We start from the raw sequence: 17,880 nt of genomic DNA, 5'->3' as shown, positions 1-17,880 counted from the left end.
GGAGGGTATATGGGTATTTACGGAACCAGTCTTTCAACTGAGCACTTTTCAGATCTTTCTAAATCGATATGAACATAGATTTATTCCATGCTAAACAAACAGTCTAAATCTATATTACCGTACACAGGCATACCTCATCATACTGCGCTTTGCTTTATCGTGCAACTTCGTAGTTACTGTATTTTTCACAAATTGAGGGTCTGTGGCAACCCTGACTCCAGCAAGTATATTGGTGCCATTGTCCGATGGCAGTGGCTCACTTCACGCTTCTGTATCGTGCTTTGGGTGATCGTGATATTCTTTCATGATTACATTTGTTTGGGTGATCTGTGATCTTTGATATTACTACCATGACTCACAGACGATGGTCAGCCTTTTCGGTGATGAGGCAGATTTTAATGAAGGTGTGTACATTGTTTTTTCAGACATCATGCTATATTGCACACACTTAATAGACTACAGTAGAGTGCAAACCGAACAACCTGACGTGCGCCGAGAAGCCAAAAGACTCGTGTGACTCACTCCGTTGTGACATGCACTTTGCTGGGCTAGAACTGACCCTGCAGTATCTCTGAGGTTATATACCTGTAGATTTTTCTGGCAAGTAAATAGAATTTAAGCCACTAGAAAAGGTTGAGCAGGGGCTTAGTGTGACTCGGTCCATGGCAGCATCTCTCTTGTTGTGTAAGTTTAAAAGTCACAAAAGCAATAGACTCCTCTCCCTTGCGACACACCTGGTTCATCCCAGGGGATTCTCTCTCTCAGTCTTCTTAACTTTTTTTCCTACCATGTGCGCTGCGGCAAGAGCTTGCCCCGCTCTCTGCAGGAGACAGTGACTCAGGCACCAGGGTTTCGGTCCCTTAGAACTCAAAAACCAGAGGCAGTGTTTGTTGAGCTCAGCTGTTATCTCTTTATTAGGAAAGCACCAACACCACGTTCTTGGAAATTACTGGAATTTTATTTGCCTCAGGCTTATGACTTGCAACCAAAGACATTGTGCAAAGAAAGCAAAGATTAAGTACACTTGAGGGAGAAGGAGACAATACACATGGGTAACACAGGAGATCAGGTTGACAAAGGAAGCCATCCATTACACTATATAGATTGCAATATTCAATAGCGATTTCAACAAAACTTTTCTTTTAAATCAAGAGCAAAAAATTAAGCAATGTTTACAGTAGACATAAATCTTATACAATTCAAAAAGCGTTTTTTTCAGATCATAGAGCATAAAATGGAAAAATGTCTATGTAGGTGAAGTCTAACTACTGTACATTTATCGCCTATTCAAGTTGCTTATATGTACCACAGTGTAAAAAAAAAAACAATACCGAACAAATAAAAACCTTGAAAATTGCCTGATGAAAAATAAAATAACCAGTGGCTTTTAATGGCTTCTCCTGGTTATCAGTGCTACAAAAAGACAAAAATCTTCTCATCTGAACAGGTGATAAAACCAGGCACAATCAAACCGTTACCAAGACCCACCCATAGAAATATACTATCCACCCACATATTTTCCATCAAAAGCTTTTTTGTTTGTTTTAATCTTTGAGGCCCATTTGGTCACAATATGTTACAAAGATTTGTGTATGAGTGTGTGTTTCTTTACACCATGATATCATATGTTTGTCTGGCACTATCCTAAAGCTAGCTTATAGATGATAATGATATAGAAACAACCCAGTGCCCATATGACAAATGAACTCACTGAGTGGAGACGAGAGAGGGGAGAAGGAGTTCAGTTCTACCAAGAAAAAAATGTCCATACTGATCACTCATCATCAGTCCCACTAGCTTCTGACTGTTCCTAAAAGTAAAAATAAGAAAGACAATAAGCCATCAAGAGGCAATGTAGCAAAGACATGACATTTTGGAAACAGTTGACCCTCCCAGTAAAGAGGCATCGACAGCCTCTATGCGGAACAGGGGAGCTCCCGCTTGGAAATCCCACAGCAATGCCCGCTGTCTATGCCAGTGTTTTGCTCTGTTGCACTTGGGCGTGGAAAGTTCATGGCTATTGAGTTCTAATTTTAGCACTACGTTTTTAGAACATTCACGGGAGAAAAAGATTCCATGCATTTGCTGTCTACTTAAAGAAAACATAGGATTTTAAATGTATTTGAAGATGCTTGTGTCGAGGGTCAAAGGCTGGGTGGGGTGGGATAAGAATGCTGAACCTTTTCAACAGACCCAGATAGCGGCACGTTGAAGGAAAATCAAACTAGCATAGGCGCTAACATGGAAAATTAACCTTCCAGAAAGAAAAAAGAAGGGGGTGTGGGGTAGGGAACCTGAGGTCCTCTTGAAAGTGAAAGAAATAGCGGGCCCTTTAAAAGGCACTGGATTAGAAGCTTGTGTCAGGCACTGCTACCTTGTGGACCACAGAGTCAGGGACAGTGCACCGGACTGAGTTAATGCTCTCTGGGTCTGAATTCAGCCTCTGCTGTTTACTTCCATGCCCTGCAGCAAAACACACATAACCTAAGCACTGAGTTCTGTAATATGTTGAGAGTGACACCTGTCTTAGGATGCTAATATTAATAAGCACCGAATATGGTGCCACCTGGAAAGGTCCTTATGTCAGGGCCTGGCTCCATCAGGGCTCCCTGAATTTTTCAAATATTAAAAATAATACCTCTAGGTACTTAAAGATGCATCTGGGTTTTCCGCACGGCACCTGAAATAGCAACTCAAACCCCAAAGTAACTCTATCATCCCACTTAGTGTCAGTCTTCCACGGAATCATTATTTCCTCTATATACTGCTGTATCCTAGGCACTATGCTGGGTGTTATGGATATAAAATATTAACGAGCCGTGGAGAATCTCTCTTTGTAAGTAGGCACTGGGAAGATATGAAAGGGGAAAAGGAAACTTGATTTAGTAAGTTTTTCACTTTTGAAGACTATTCAAAAGGCAATAAACAAAACCCCAAATTCTTTGTTTTCAATCACGCAGCTCAGTTCACATCCCTCAACACCAAATCTTTACATTTCATTTCTGGGTAATGAAGCATAGAGGTTGGCAGGGGCCTGGGAGTACGAGAGGGAGACAGATGTGGGGAGAGTGTCCGGACCTCAGGCAAGGCAGCCGCACTTACATTTCCATCCGGCTCTTCATCGCTGTCAAAATCGCTCACCACAGGTTTGGCTTTTCCTCGATTTGGCCTTTTCTTGCCTTTTCCTTTGTCCCGGCCTTTGTCATCTTTTTTATTGAGCTTGATTTTCACCTTAACAGATTTTGCTACAACAAAACCAAAACACACAGCAATGAGGAATCAATCACAGGGAAATATTTTTTTTTTTTTTACATGTTTATTGGAGTATAATTGCTTTACAATGGTGTGTTAGTTTCTGCTTTATAACAAAGTGAATCAGTTATCCATATACATATGTTCCCATTTCTCTTCCCTCTTGCGTCTCCCTCCCTCCCACCCTCCCTATCCCACCCCTCTAGGTGGTCACAAAGCACCGAGCTGATCTCCCTGTGCTATGCGGCTGCTTCCCACTAGCTAGCTATTTTACGTTTGGTAGTGTATATATGTCCATGCCACTCTCCCGCTTTGTCACAGCTCACCCTTGCCCCTCCCCATATCCTCAAGTCCGTTCTGTAGTAGGTCTGTGTCTTTATTCCCGCCTTACCCCTAGGTTCTTCATGACATTTTTTTTCTTAAATTCCATATATATGTGTGAGCATACGGTAATCTTTTTACGGGTAGGAAAATGATCGCCTACCTGCAGATGACAAACCCAACAACCCCGAGTGCCCTGAACATTCTCAGACTGATTCAAGCCTGTTCTCCATTGCCCTCCCTAGTTATAGTTAGCACCCCTTTCACTTGCAAACATGCCTAAGTTTGCATGATAAGTTACACAGTCACCCTAAATGGGCAACAAGAAGGAATGAGGTCCCAGAGGGAAGCTGGGCTGGGTCCTTTCCAGGTCTCCTAATGGATGAACAGGGATCTTCCTAACCAGGACAGCGAGGGTGGCCTTACCTACTGTGTGGAGGGGTGTGGGCATTTTAAATTTTTCATTACAAAAATATTTTCTTATAATGAATTTTTATTGGAGTACAGTTGCTTTACAGTGTTGTTAGATTCTACTGTACAGCAAAGTGAATCAGCTATACGTATACATACATCCCCTCTTTTTTGGATTTCCTTCCCATTTAGGTCACCACAGAGCACAGACTAGAGTTCCCTGAGCTATACAGTAGGTTCTCTTTAGTTATATACTTTATACATAGTATCAATAGTGTATATATATTGATCCCAATGTCCCAGGTCATCCCAGCCCCCCCTTCCTCCCCTTGATGTCCATACGTTTGTTCTCTACGTCTGTGTCTCTATTCCTGTTTTGCAAAAAGATCATCTATACCATTTTTCTAGATTCCATATATATGTGTTAATATACGATATTTGTTTTTCTCTTTCTGACTTACTTCACTCTGTGTGACAGTCTCTAGGTCCATCCACATCTCTGCAAATGACTCAATTTCATTCCTTTCTATGGCTGAGTAATATTCCATTGAATGGCCATCATTGAAAAAATCTACAAACAATAAATGCTGGAGAGCGTGTGGAGAAAAGGGAACCCTCTTGCACTGTTGGTGGGAATGTAAATTGATACAGCCACTATGCAGAACAGTATGGAGGTTCCTTCAGAAACTAAAAATAGAACTACCATATGACCCAGCAATCCCACTGCTGGGCATATACCCAGAGAAAACCATAATTCCAAAAGACACATGCACCCCAATGTTCACTGCAGCACTATTTACAATAGCCAGGATACAGAAGCAACGTAAATGTCCATCAACAGAGGAATGGGCATTTTTTAAAACAGAACTTTGACATTAAAAAGTATACATAAGTGTAAAAGGTTTAAAAAAAAGCCAATGATTTTTACTGTGTAAATAACTTCAGTTGACTTAAAAAGAAAATTCATAGGTGAATATTTTTAACAGTACAGAAAGGTACAAAATGGAAAGTAAAAACAAAACAAATGAATTTGAAAGGTTTCTTTCCCTATCTCTAGTCTCTCACCCTACTGGTCTCTTTCTGGTGATTATTTCCAGAAAAAGAAGTATACCTCAATATTTGAAAATATACACATCCCTGTGTATGATTCTCTATTGATAGATGACATAAAATTCCATAAATTTCTGTATAGAGAGATATAAAGAATTCAAGCATATACACATACAGAAAGATGGCATCCCCTTCCACTCTCACAGGGCTATTCTGAGGATAGAAATAAAAACACATGGAAGAAAGAAGTCCAAGTGTTATACCATAGTTAGAGGTGCACATCCCAAGGTTCACAGAAAATCTGTTCCCTGGCATTGTTCTGGGACAGGTGTCCACAGAACAGCATTTTTAGGGATGGATGATGAAGTGACTGACAATGCAAGTCTCTCATTCAAACCAGTTTTGTTAGAATATTATGTTTGGTGGGTCTCAAGGAACCTAGAAATAGATGTTGTCATGGAGAGAATCAACTCCAGAAAGAATCTTAGAGATGAGAAATTTCCAGACTTCTTCTGTGAAGGGGAAGGACCCATAAAACGTTTCCAGAAGTGAAGTCTTCCATGGAAGTACAGGCTAACAAAAAAGATGAGAGCAGAGATGTTCTGAACTGAAGTGCAGGGGCAGCAAATGCCCTTCCCCCATCCCAAACAGGGCTGGCAAAAGGCTGGCAAACCTAGTGCTCAAAACAGTATTCCTAGCCCAGGCTTCCGTATATCACACCCAAATGTCTACTGCTTAATAAGCTATAAGGTGGGGACTTGACGAAAAGACTGGGGATGCAAAAGTCTACCGATTAATGGAAATGCACGAAGCTGTGAAAACCTTTAAAAATGTAAAAAGTAATTTGGAAAGAAAAAGTGAAATATCTTTATCTACACAGGTGTGGCTCTTCCTGACACGGGAGTACAGGAAATCCATGGGCAGTGTGAAAGGGCAGAAGACTGTCAGTAAAGGTAAGAAAATACATCCTCGAGAACATAATCTAAATACTCACTGGAGTGTGGGACACTCAAAAGCTACCAGGCTTTGTGAGTCAGTGGACATGCCCCTCGAAAAAACCCACCTGAAAGGCTGCCATGGGCAGCTAGGCTAATAAACTGGACAATCAGATGGGCCCTTTAAACAGCATCCTAAGGCTTTATGACACCACTACACAGACCTACGACAAGTTCCAGTTAACCAGGGTGGCAGGCAGAATAGTGATGGCGCCCAGAGACGTCCATGTCCTAATTCCCAGAACTTGTGAATATGTCACTTTGCATGGCAAAAGGGATTCCACTGACCTTGAGATGGGGAGATTACCCTAGATTAACCAGGTAGGCTAGGCCCAATCTCAATCACACGGGTCCTTCAAAGTGGAAGAAGATGAGGTTCTGATTTAAGAAGGTGACACAAGAAGACCCTGAACTTACCTCTTCCCACGGACACACCGAATCTAAGGTATGTATGGAACAACCTTCTCTGAAAAAGACCTAAAAACTAGCTCAGTGACACCTACACATTGGACAAATGTGGAGAAACCCACACTGAAGCAAGTAAGAAAGGCAGAGAGGCTGATACATGATCTGATGATAAATGCCATCCTTGGTGCAGTGACCCACAACTGGAAAGGAACTGAAAACCTGAAGCTTCTCTAGGAGGGGTGAAGCTTTGAACCCCACATCAGGCATCCCAACTTTTAAGTCTTGCACCTGAGGGATGCCCCCAAAACATCTAGCGTTGAAAACCAACAGGGCTTGTGTCCACAAGACCCACAGGGCTACAGCCAGTTCAGAAATGGCTCGTAAAAGTCTCATGCTCAGACTCACCTGCCCCAGGACCCAGCTCAAAGTCAGCTGATGGAGAGGCACCCAGACTTCACATAAAAGAGCCTTATTTGCTTATCTTAAAGCATCAGCCTAGGGACGAGCATCTAAGTTAACCCATATCTAAGGGCTGACCATCATCCCCTTCCAGAGAACTTGGCAGAGGGGGGGATGCTATCTTTGCACTCTCCCTCTGCCACACTCCAGAGCACTAGTGTCTCTTGGAGGGGAGCTTTCACACACGCCCGGTGCCCTGGTTTTTGCGAGTGCTGTCCAGGGGATACCTTCAGATTGCCTGCTTCTGGTGGTCAGTGGGACTTAGGCCTGTGGTCCCACTGGACTGTATATTTGCAAACTTTAAAAAGCTGCTGCCTGAGGGTCTGGCTTCCAATCAGCCTGAACCTAGGTGTTGAGATCCTCCCTTCTAAGACAATGACTGACAGGTCTTGGCACACCCTCCACTATTGGGAGCCACTACATGTAGGCTGCTTGGACAATCACAAAGGTGTGAGAGACAAGGAAGAGTCAGGGTGTAGGTTGAAGGATAAAGTTTTTGTCTCCTACGTGAGGCCGCTCCTTCAAGACTGGGAGAGATGGCTGTTTTATCAAATGAGAGAGTCAAGAAAAATAGAGAGAGGAATATGTTCCAAATGAAAGAACAAGATAAAACCTCAGGAAAAAAAGTCTTTCATGAAACAAAGATGAATGGCTTAGCTGATTGATAGAATTAAAAATAATGGTCATAAAGATGCTCACTGAACTTGGGAGAAGAATGAATGAAAACTGAGAACTTCAAAGAGAAAACACAACCCTTGAACAACATGGGGGTTAGGGGCGCCAAACCTCTGTGCAGTCAAAAATCTGTGTATAACTTTACAGTTGGCCCTCCGTATCTGGGCTTCTGCATCCACAGATCCAACCAGCTGCAGATTGTATAGTACTGCTGTATGTATTTATTGAAAAACGAACAATCTGCCTCCATGTGGACCCATGCAGTTCACACCTGTGTTGTTCAATGGCCAACTTTATAAGCAAGTACCAAACAGAAGTCACAGAGCTGAAGAATATGATAATTGAACTGAAAAGTACACTAGAGGGGTTCAACAACAGACAAGATGAAGCAGAAGAGAGATCAGTAAACTCAAAGACAGGGCAGTGAAACATCCAATCAGAGCAGCAAAAAGAAAAGAATGAAACGGAGGGAAGATGACTTATGGGACAACATAAAGTGGACCAATGTTCACACTGTAGGGCTCCCAGAAAGAGAGAGAAAGGGGCATAAGACTTATTTGAAGAAATAATGGCTGAAAACTTCCCTCATCTGCAGAAGGAAATACATCCAGATCCAGGAAGAGTCCCAAATAAGAGGGACCCAAAGAGACCCACACTTAGACGTACTACAATTAAAACGTCAAAACTTAAACACAAGAAGAGAACTGTAAAAGCAGCAAAAGAAAAACAAACAACTTGTTACATACAAGGGCAACCCCCCCCACACCAGAAGACTATGGGTATATTTTTAAGCAGAGACTTTGCAGTCCAGAAGTGAGTGGCACAAGACAGTCAAAATAGGGCTTCCCTGGTGGCGCAGTGGTTGAGAGTCCGCCTGCTGATGCAGGGGACATGGATTCGTGCCCTGGTCCGGGGAGATCCCACATGCTGCAGAGCAGCTGGGCCCACAAGCCGTGGCCACTGGGCCTGTGCGTCCGAAGCCTGTGCTCCGCAACGGGAGAGGCCACAGCAGTGAGAGGCCCACGTACCGCAAAAAAACAAACAAACAAAAAAAACAAGACCTATCTATAGGCTGCCTACAAGAGACTCACTTCAGCTTTAAAGACACACACACTGCAAGCGAGCAGATGGAAAAAGGCAGTCCATGCAAACGGAAACCAAAAGAAAGCTGGGGCAGCTATACTTGCATCAGACAAAAGAGACTTTAAAGACTGTAATAAGAGAAATAGCAAAGGGTCAATATAAAAAGAGGAGATAACATTTATTAACAGACAGAGGGAGAAATAGATGGCAATACAATAATATTAGGGACCTTAATACCTTTCTTTCATTAATGGACAGATCATCTAGACAGACAATCAATATGAAAACACTGGCCTTAAATGACACACTAGACCAGAGGAACTTCAGTTATATATGGAACGTTCCATTCAAAAGCAACAGAATACACATACTTCTCAAGTGCACATGAAACATTCTCCAGGATAGATCATATGTGCCTCAAAACCATGTGAGGCATGTGATGCCTTAATAAATTTAAGCAGATTGAAATATCAATAAGCCTTCTCAACCATAATGACATGAAACTAATCAATTACAGGAGGAAAACTGGAAAATTCACGTATGTGGAGATTAAACAACGTTCTACTGAACCACCAATGGCTCAACAAGGAAACGAAAAGAGTAAATTAAAAGGTACCTTCAGACAAATGAAAATGGAAATCAAACACGCCAAAATTTACAGGATGCAGAAAAGTAACCCTAGAAGGGAAGTTCAGTGATAAATGCCTACATCAAGAAACAAAAATCTCAAATAAAACACCCTAACGTTATACTTCAAGGAACTACAAAAAGAAGAACAAATGAAGTCCAAACTTAGTAGATGGAAGGAAACAGCAAAGATCAAACTGGAAACAAACAAGCAACAACAACAACAAAAGAGAGAGTAAAAAGACAATAGAAAAGATCAATGAAACTAAGGGCCGGTTCTTTAAAAAGATTTTAAAAAATGAACAAATCTTTAGCTACAAATCATAGCTACACTCACCAAGAAGAAAAGAGAGAGGACTCAAATAAAATCACTAATGATAGAGGGGATGTTACAACTGTTATCAGAGAAATGCAAAGAATCACGAGAGACTACTATGAACGATTATGTGCCAACAAATCATACAACCTAGGAAAAAACAGGTACATTTGTAGAACCAGACAACCTACCAGGACTGCCTCACAAAGAAAACAGAAAAAGACCAATTACTAGTAAGGAAGTTGAGGCCACAGTCAAAAACCTCCTGTTAAACAAAAGTCCAAGACCAGATGGCATCACTGGTGAATTCTGCCAAACATTTAAAGAAGAATTAGAATGAATACCTATCCTTTTCCAATTTTTGCCAAAAAAAACCCAAAACCAAAAACAAACAAAAAATGGAAGAGGAGGGGACACTTCCAAACTCATTTTAAGAGGCTAGCGTTATGCTGGTACCAAAACCAGACAAGAAGGCTGCAAGCAAAGAAAATTATAGGCCAATATCCCTGATGAACGTAGATGCAAAAATCCCCCCAAAAATATTAGCAAACTGAATTCAACAATACATTAAAAGAATCATATACCATAATTAAGTGGGATTTCCAGGGATGCAAGTTGGTTCAACATCAATATATCAATCAATATGATACAACACATTAACAGAATGAAGGCTAAAACTTATAATGATCATCTCAGTAAAATGGTACATATGAACTTATTTACAAAACAGAAATAGAGTCACAGATGTAGAAAACAAACTTATGGTTACCGGGGGGGGAAAGCGGGTAGAGGGATAAACTGGGAGCCTGGGATTGACATATACATGCCGTATGATCCAGCAATCCCACTCCTGGGCACATATCTGGAGAAAAACATAATTATATGAAAATACACATGCACCCCGATGTTCACTGCAGCACTATGTACAGTAGCCAGGACACAGAAGCAACCTAAATGTCCATCCACAGAGGAATGGATAAAGAAGATGGGGTACATATACACAATGGAATATTACTCAGCCATAAAAAGAACAGAATAATGCCATCTGCAGTGACATGGATGGACCTAGAGATTATCATACTAAGTGAAGTCAGTCAGACAAAGACAAATATGATGTCGCTTATAGGTGGAATCTAAAAAAGCGATACAAATGAACTTATTTACAAAACAGAAACAGACCCACAGACTTAGAAGACAAACTTACAGACACTAAAGAAGAAAAGTGGCCGGGGTGGTGGGGGCAGTGGGTGGGAAATTAGGAGTTTGGGATTAACACATACACACTACTGTATATAAAATAATCAACAAGGACCTACTGTACAGCACAGGAAGCTCTACTCAGTATTCTGTAATAACCTATATGGGAAAAGAATCTGTAAAAGAATGGATACACGTATAACTGAATCACTTCACTTTACGCATGAAACGAACACAACATTGTACAGCGACTATACTCCAATACAAAATAAACATTTTTAAAAATTAAAAAAAGGACATTTGCGACAACATGGATGGACCATGAGGGCTTTTATGCTAAGTGAAATAAGTCAGTGAAAGACAGATTCTGTATGATCTCACTTATATGTGAAATTAAAAAAAAAGAAAACAACTGAACTCACAGATACAGAGAACAGATAGGGTGGCTGCCGGAGGTGGGGTGGGAAATGGGTGCAGGGAATCCAAAGGTATAAATATCCAGTTATAAAATAAATAAGTCGTGGGGTTTAAGGTACAGCATGGTGAGTATAATTAATAACGCTGTAGTGCATATTTGAAAGTTGCCAAGAGAGTAGATCCTCAAAGTTCCCGTCACAGGAAAAAAATTTTTTCTGACTATGTGTGGTGATGGATGTTAACTAGATTTAGGTGTGATCATTTCCCAATATAGACATATATTGTTATCGTTATGCTATATATCTGAACCTATTATTATATGTCAATTATACCTCAACAACAGCAAAAAAAAATGTGGATGAAGAGAAGGCCGAAGAGAGGGTCAATGAGATGCAACATGAGAAAGAGACACAAGGAAGTGGACTCTCCCCTGGAGCCCCGACAAAGGAAGGCAGGCTGGTGACACCTTGGTTTTGGCCCAGAGAGACCCACAGCAAACCCGTGACCTACAGGGCTGTGAGATAATAAATGTAAGTTGTATTGAGGCACTAAGTTTGTGGTAATTTGTTAGAGAGGCCATAGAAAGTTAACATAACAAGTCTCCGGAGAGATTAGAGCAAACGTATCTCAACCGATAGCTGGGATAAGAAGGTAGCTATTTGGAAACAGATTAGAAATCTCGCTCTAAAACGAGGAAACGTTTAGCTAAGATATGCCTTTGTAGACTAAAACATCAAATGCTACGATATTAAAACTAGGGAGTAACCATATGAAACTGAAAAAGGTTAAATTAATACTTAAAAGGCAGAATCACGAGAAAGAATAATACTGAGAACACATGAGGGTATGGGGAAACAGACACGTACGTACACCGCTGACCAAGATACCAACTCCAGTCTGTGCAGCAATAGGTATGCGTCAGATGTTTTTACAGTGTGTGCAGTGGTTTCTGGGTTAGAATTTTCAGGAGAGCGTTATTTGGATTGAGATTACTATGTTTTGGTACACTCATTAATGGATGTTAATATATGTCTTGCTGTATAAAAACACTCATTGCTATGGAAAAATATCTGTAATAGAAAAACCATGCTACAAAACAGTGTGCTATACTTTTATAAACAAAATATTTATGTATATAAAAAGACTGGAAGGCAACTGGAGTTAAATGTATATTGGGTGATGGAATTATACAAATCTGGAGTTAAATGTATATTGGGTGATGGAATTATACAAATTTTCCTTTCTTAAAAATATCTTCTAAGCTGTCTGTACTAAGTATGTAATTAGAAACAAATCTAATAAAAAATGGTAAAGCATATCTAAACTGTTTTACATAGAAGACTACAAACTACTAGGATTTATTACTTTGCGAGGAGGTATGGGGTGAAAACTTAATTAGGTAAGAAGAAATTTTAGACTTTTCAAGGCAGCCGTAACCTTTGAAATATGATACTTGCCTTGGGTGCAAAGTTTAAGAGGGCACCAAAACTCAAAAAAACAAAACAAAAAACCTCAAAACTCATGCCAAACAGAGCCATAATGAATAAAATATCAAGATAAAGACAGGATCAGTATCGGATCCATGATGGACAAAATGGACCACAGTTTGACAATTATCTTCTAAAGCCGTGATTCTCAAAGTGTGGTCCTGGGTCCAGTCACATCAGCGTCCCCTGTGAACCTGTTAGAAAGGCCGACTCTCAGACCCTTCCGCAGGCTACTGAATCAGAAACTCAGGGGGGGACGCCAGCAATCACTCAGGTTAGAGAACCACTGTGCTAGGTTAACAGATAGGTGGTATCAACAGCCATGCTGGTAGAAAATGTATATTACACTGATTTCCAAAGGCAACATTCCGTGTTTGCTGTGAGCCTGGCCATGTGCTAAGCTCTTCGCATGACTGGGGGCACATTTAGTACCTCAGTTTCACAGAGGAGGAGACTGGGCTCAAGCAGGGTTAAGTATACGGCCTGGGGTTGCCCAGCTAGGACACGAGAGACAATAAGACCTGGAGTCCAGATGTGCCTGACTCTGCTCTGTTGGCATCTGTGGCAACAGCGATGCAGGTGGCCAGGGCCAAACCAGTGGAGGAACCACACGGACTCACCCTCTGACTCTGACTCGTCTTCCTCTTCCTCGTCCTCCTCTTCGTTGCTCTCGTCCTCACTCTCTTCTTCTTTGGCAATTTTCTGCCGAGCACTCTTGAACACCGACTGTAAGACGATGGAGTCTTCGTAGATCTGAAGGGTCAAAGTGGCACCTGTTAAAAACCTCAAGCTGAGGGCCCGAGACTCACCATCGCAGCATGCTCTTTTCTTCCCTGTGCCACACACCAGCATTACTTTACGTGAATTTTAGTAGAAACATCAACGTTATTGTCTATGCCTGCAGGAAAACACCAAACTCAAATCTACAGACATAGTCTTACAGGAAAAGTCCACATGCAGTTGAAATAATTTCAGAGTGTGTGTGTGTGTGTGTGTGTGTGTGCGTGCGCATGCTTGGGAGGGAAGGGAGGGCTTCAATACGATGCCCTCTCATTTTTGACAGCAAGACCGATATTTAAAAAAACTATTTCTTATTTAGGTTGTTTCATCAAACACTGTGGTAAAGCAACCTTTTTTTAAAAATGCAATTCTCCTAACAAAATGGAGGCTATTATTTGTCACTGGGTTTATCAGTACCAGCCAATACTTATTGCAATCAGTGCTTTCTCGCTAGTGTACGCCCCTATCTGAGCATAGCCCTGTGTAACTGCTGAGAGAGAGATAAAGTTCAAAAATGGTCCGTTTTCTCAAAACACTAAACACAGAAGTACCATATGATCCACCAATGCCAATTCTAGACATATACCCAAAGGAACTGAAAGCAGGGTCTTGAAGAGATACATGCACACCCATGTTTACAGCAGCACTATTCACAGTAGCCAAGAGCACACCCAATGTCCATCAATAGAGGGATGAAGAAACAAAACGAGGTCTACCCAAACCGTGGAGTATTATTCAGCCTTAAAAAGGAAAGAAATCCTGTCGCAGCCTACACAGCATGGATGAACTTTTGAGGACATGATGCTAGATGAAATAAGCCATTCACAAAAAGACAAACACTGAGTGATTTGGCTTATGTGAGCTATCTAGAGGAGTCCAATTCGTAGAAATAGAATGTAGAATGGTGTCTGGCAGAATGATTACAGAGTTTTAGTTGTACAAGATGAAAGTGTTCTGGAGATCTGCTGCAGTATTATGAAAATATACTTCCCACTACTGAGCTGTACACTTAAACATGGTGAAGATGACACACTGGGATGGGGCCACTGGGACAGAATTTGCCAGGGACACTAGAGTTGAGCTGGATATTAAGGGTGAGGAGGGTCCCACCAGGGATCATGAGAAAGGAGACGGCCTTTATAGAAAAGGAGAGCAAGGAGAAAGGTGGGGCAGCCAAAGTAAAAAAAAGATGCATCCGGGAGGGTGCCATTACCAACTTCCTGGTTATGACATGGGACGATGTTACTATCCTGGGACGATGTCAAGACTCTCTCTGTATTCATATTCTTTCCTACAACTGCATGTGTATCTGGGGAAGCCGGTGTTTATGGACCATGAACCGTTACTGGACCATGAACTGTTTAGGTTGAGGAACAGCAGGAAATGAGGCCAAAGAGTTAGTGTATGACTTTAGAAAGCAAACTCCAGCGATTAAATTCATTCTAGAATTTAACAGTACATGGGGAAGTTCGAAGCTTGGTGGGCAGTAGAGGGACAGGATAAAAAGGTGGTTACAGAAAGATCGGCCAGCATCCGGGAGGGCCTCGGAGGGAAGCCAGTAAAGAGGCCATTTGTCACTCCAGTTCAGGGGTGAGGCAGTGGGTGTCGGCAGACAGGGAGGCTGTCTGGGACAGGGTGTGTATCACAATGTTGCCACAGTCCTATAAAGAACCCCCAAATCTATCCACAAACTGTAAGCAGTCATTCATAAAAGACTTGCTTGTTGACGCTTATACTTACTCTCTGCGTCCTAGTTTTCACCTTAAATTTCTTTGAAAAAGGCTTGCTTTCACAACTTATTGTTTTGGTCAAAATAATACTTCTATTAACTCCCATTAACTGGAAAGGTATGGTCTGTTCAAGGCACATTCTGAGGAGTCCCACATTCTCCAATTTAGTGACTGGAATTGACATGAAGATAAAAACAAGTCTGATCCGGAAAGAGGCTTGACTATGCATTGGCTGGCAGACACACTGACCTCTCTTCTGGTTCTTTCTGCCTCATGGGTATGAGAGCATAGATAGGAAAAGGGGAGTCCCTACAAAAGGTGAGTGGAATTGAGGTGTAAAAAGTGAAAAGTGTCCTCGGCCAACTTAGTTATTTTCATAGTGTCACTTGCTCTTACACTTGCTAACTACAGAGAAGAGGAGTAAAGAGAATTGCAATTGACCTGATAAAAAGCATTTTTGTAACAATTAGAGGCGATGGTTATTTTTTCTATATATTTTTTGTTTTAAAACAAAACAGCAGTTTCGGCTCCTGATGCAAAGTTTACAGTCAGAAAACCCAAGGTAAGTATAACCAAATACACCATCTCTGTAAAGGCAAAAACTGTACCTCTAGCTTTTAAGCATTACATTAACTTATTAACTTAAATTCCTCCTCTGATTAAAAGCCAAGCCTTTAAGGGAAGCACAAGTAGGAACTAGCATAGCTATGGTACAAAGGAGCTGGCATTAACTTGAAAATGCCAAAGCCTCAACTGACTTACATAGGTAGCATGGAAATACAGGCTTTTATCTCTCCTTTTCTTCTGCCAGGATAATAGCGACGGTAGCAAATGAAAAATTTTACTTAAAAGAACAAAGCATGTTTAAGGTTAAACATGTCTCACCTGGGATCCCTCCAAGTTGAACGTCTGAGCATTGTGACAGAGCAGCATGACGTCTTTCTCCAGGTCACCCAGGCTTCGGTACTTATGATTACGGATTCTTTCCTGATGCAAATTTTGGATAAAACAGAGGAAAGTTGGGGAGGGCGGTGGTGGAAAATACAACAATCGTTACTTGGTTAACAAAGCCTGATTTTCCATTTGTCTTCCCAGTAGACAGTCCTGCCAGGGAGGTGGGACTACACAATTCCAGGGGGTGTCATAAACAGAGACCACCCTCCCACGCGTATTCCTTTCCTATAAGGGGGAGTAAGGAGCATATGATGGGAACCAGGAAGAGCAATGGGATCCAGGAAGGAGTCTGAAACTTTTCAAATAAAATGCAATATAGGGCTTCCCTGGTGGCGCAGTGGTTGGGAGTCCGCCTGCCGATGCAGGGGACGCGGGTTCGTGCCCCGATGCGGGAGGATCCCACGTGCCGCGGAGCGGCTAGGCCCGTGAGCCACAGCCGCTGAGCCTGCGCGTCCGGAGCCTGTGCTCCGCAACGGGAGAGGCCACAACAGTGAGAGGCCCGCATACCGCAAAAAAAAAAAAAAAAAAGGCAATATAATCAATATGAGCTCTCAGTATATTGATTTCATAACATACATTTAAAGGCACAAGAACATCCCGACCTTTTTAGTGCCAAGCCCTGCATGGGTGGCAGTGGCAGTCAGATAGGTTACCACTGTCAAGTCCTAACTGTAATCATTTCAATGAATTTACACTTCTACTTTATTTACTTAAAAAATAAAGTTCGTAAACAAAAGATCTACCTTTATTTTTTTGAAATCCACCGGTTTCCTAATTAATTCATAGTATTCTGGTAATTCTTTTCTTGAAGGTAACTGAATGAAGACTTCACTGAGCTGTCGCCCTGAACTGTAGGGGGGCAGGGGAGAAACGAACAAAAACATAACAGATCATGCACTACAGAGAAAAACTTGTATTTTATTTCAGAAAAATGTCAAAAAAGCAAATGACATCCCATGCATATAAACATGGGGCTCTTCAAATCAAAGAAAATCCTACAACTGTATGGGACATCAATGCCCCCAGTGCTAACTTCAAAATGACATTAGAATACCAGTAGATCTCCACTTCTGTCATACATATGGGAAGGCCACTGTGGATTTCTCTTTCGGAGTGAACCTCTCTTCAGTTTGATACAAATATTTAAAGTGTCCCATTCCACCAAAAATTCCATTTCTAAATGAGTAGTAATTGAGTTGGTTAAAAAAAAAAAATACTGACTTTATTTCCATATCCCTTTGTTTTCAAATCCACTTTATATTCAGAAAATAATGTGTTAGAATATACTCTGGAAACTCAAATGAAAAGCTTTCGTATGTACCAGGGACTGTCTTTTCAGTCTTACTCCTCTTAGGGCATTTTTCCACACTGTGAACTACACAAACCTTTATGATTATTTGCCAGTGGAACCCCTTCATCTTGCCTAACTTCATTTTGTGTGTATGGAGTCATTTGTGCTGAAAAGAACAAACATATTTAGCAAGTGTGGCTGCCTCCTGTTCCTGGGATCAGTGCTATACCCTCCCCGCAAATTCACGGTAGCTTTACTTGAAAGCACATTTAATAGCAACGAACGCTTAGCATTTTGTAACTTTGAGAAACAGACTATAAAGCAATGTAAGCATTTAACATCACTTAATGTTAGAAGCAGACATGGTCAAAGGAACCAGATATTCATAATTTAGGTTCAGGACCCTAATATCTGACTCAGCCTATCC

At 41.4% G+C, this 17,880-nt stretch overlaps 1 protein-coding gene across 6 annotated transcripts in view; it reads right to left on the bottom strand.

The window, feature by feature from the left end:
• Positions 1–936: 936 nt before the first annotated feature.
• SMARCA2 (SWI/SNF related, matrix associated, actin dependent regulator of chromatin, subfamily a, member 2) overlaps positions 937–17,880 on the bottom strand; it is a 173,516-nt gene continuing 156,572 nt past the window's right edge. For all 6 annotated transcript variants that reach the window (XM_067744250.1, XM_067744253.1, XM_067744254.1 and 3 more), the window contains 5 exons: positions 16,906–17,011; positions 16,094–16,195; positions 13,319–13,451; positions 3,103–3,245; positions 937–1,810 (listed from right to left, as the gene is read on the bottom strand). In XM_067744250.1, coding sequence (XP_067600351.1) covers positions 1,775–1,810; positions 3,103–3,245; positions 13,319–13,451; positions 16,094–16,195; positions 16,906–17,011 — 520 coding nt within the window. In that variant the 3' untranslated portion in view covers positions 937–1,774. The remainder of the gene's footprint in view (positions 1,811–3,102; positions 3,246–13,318; positions 13,452–16,093; positions 16,196–16,905; positions 17,012–17,880) is intronic.

The sequence above is a fragment of the Pseudorca crassidens genome, chromosome 7, assembly GCF_039906515.1.
Source record: "Pseudorca crassidens isolate mPseCra1 chromosome 7, mPseCra1.hap1, whole genome shotgun sequence".
Lineage (NCBI taxonomy): Eukaryota > Metazoa > Chordata > Mammalia > Artiodactyla > Delphinidae > Pseudorca > Pseudorca crassidens.
Note: the sequence above shows the minus strand (reverse complement) of the source record. Positions and strands in the feature narration are given on the sequence as shown.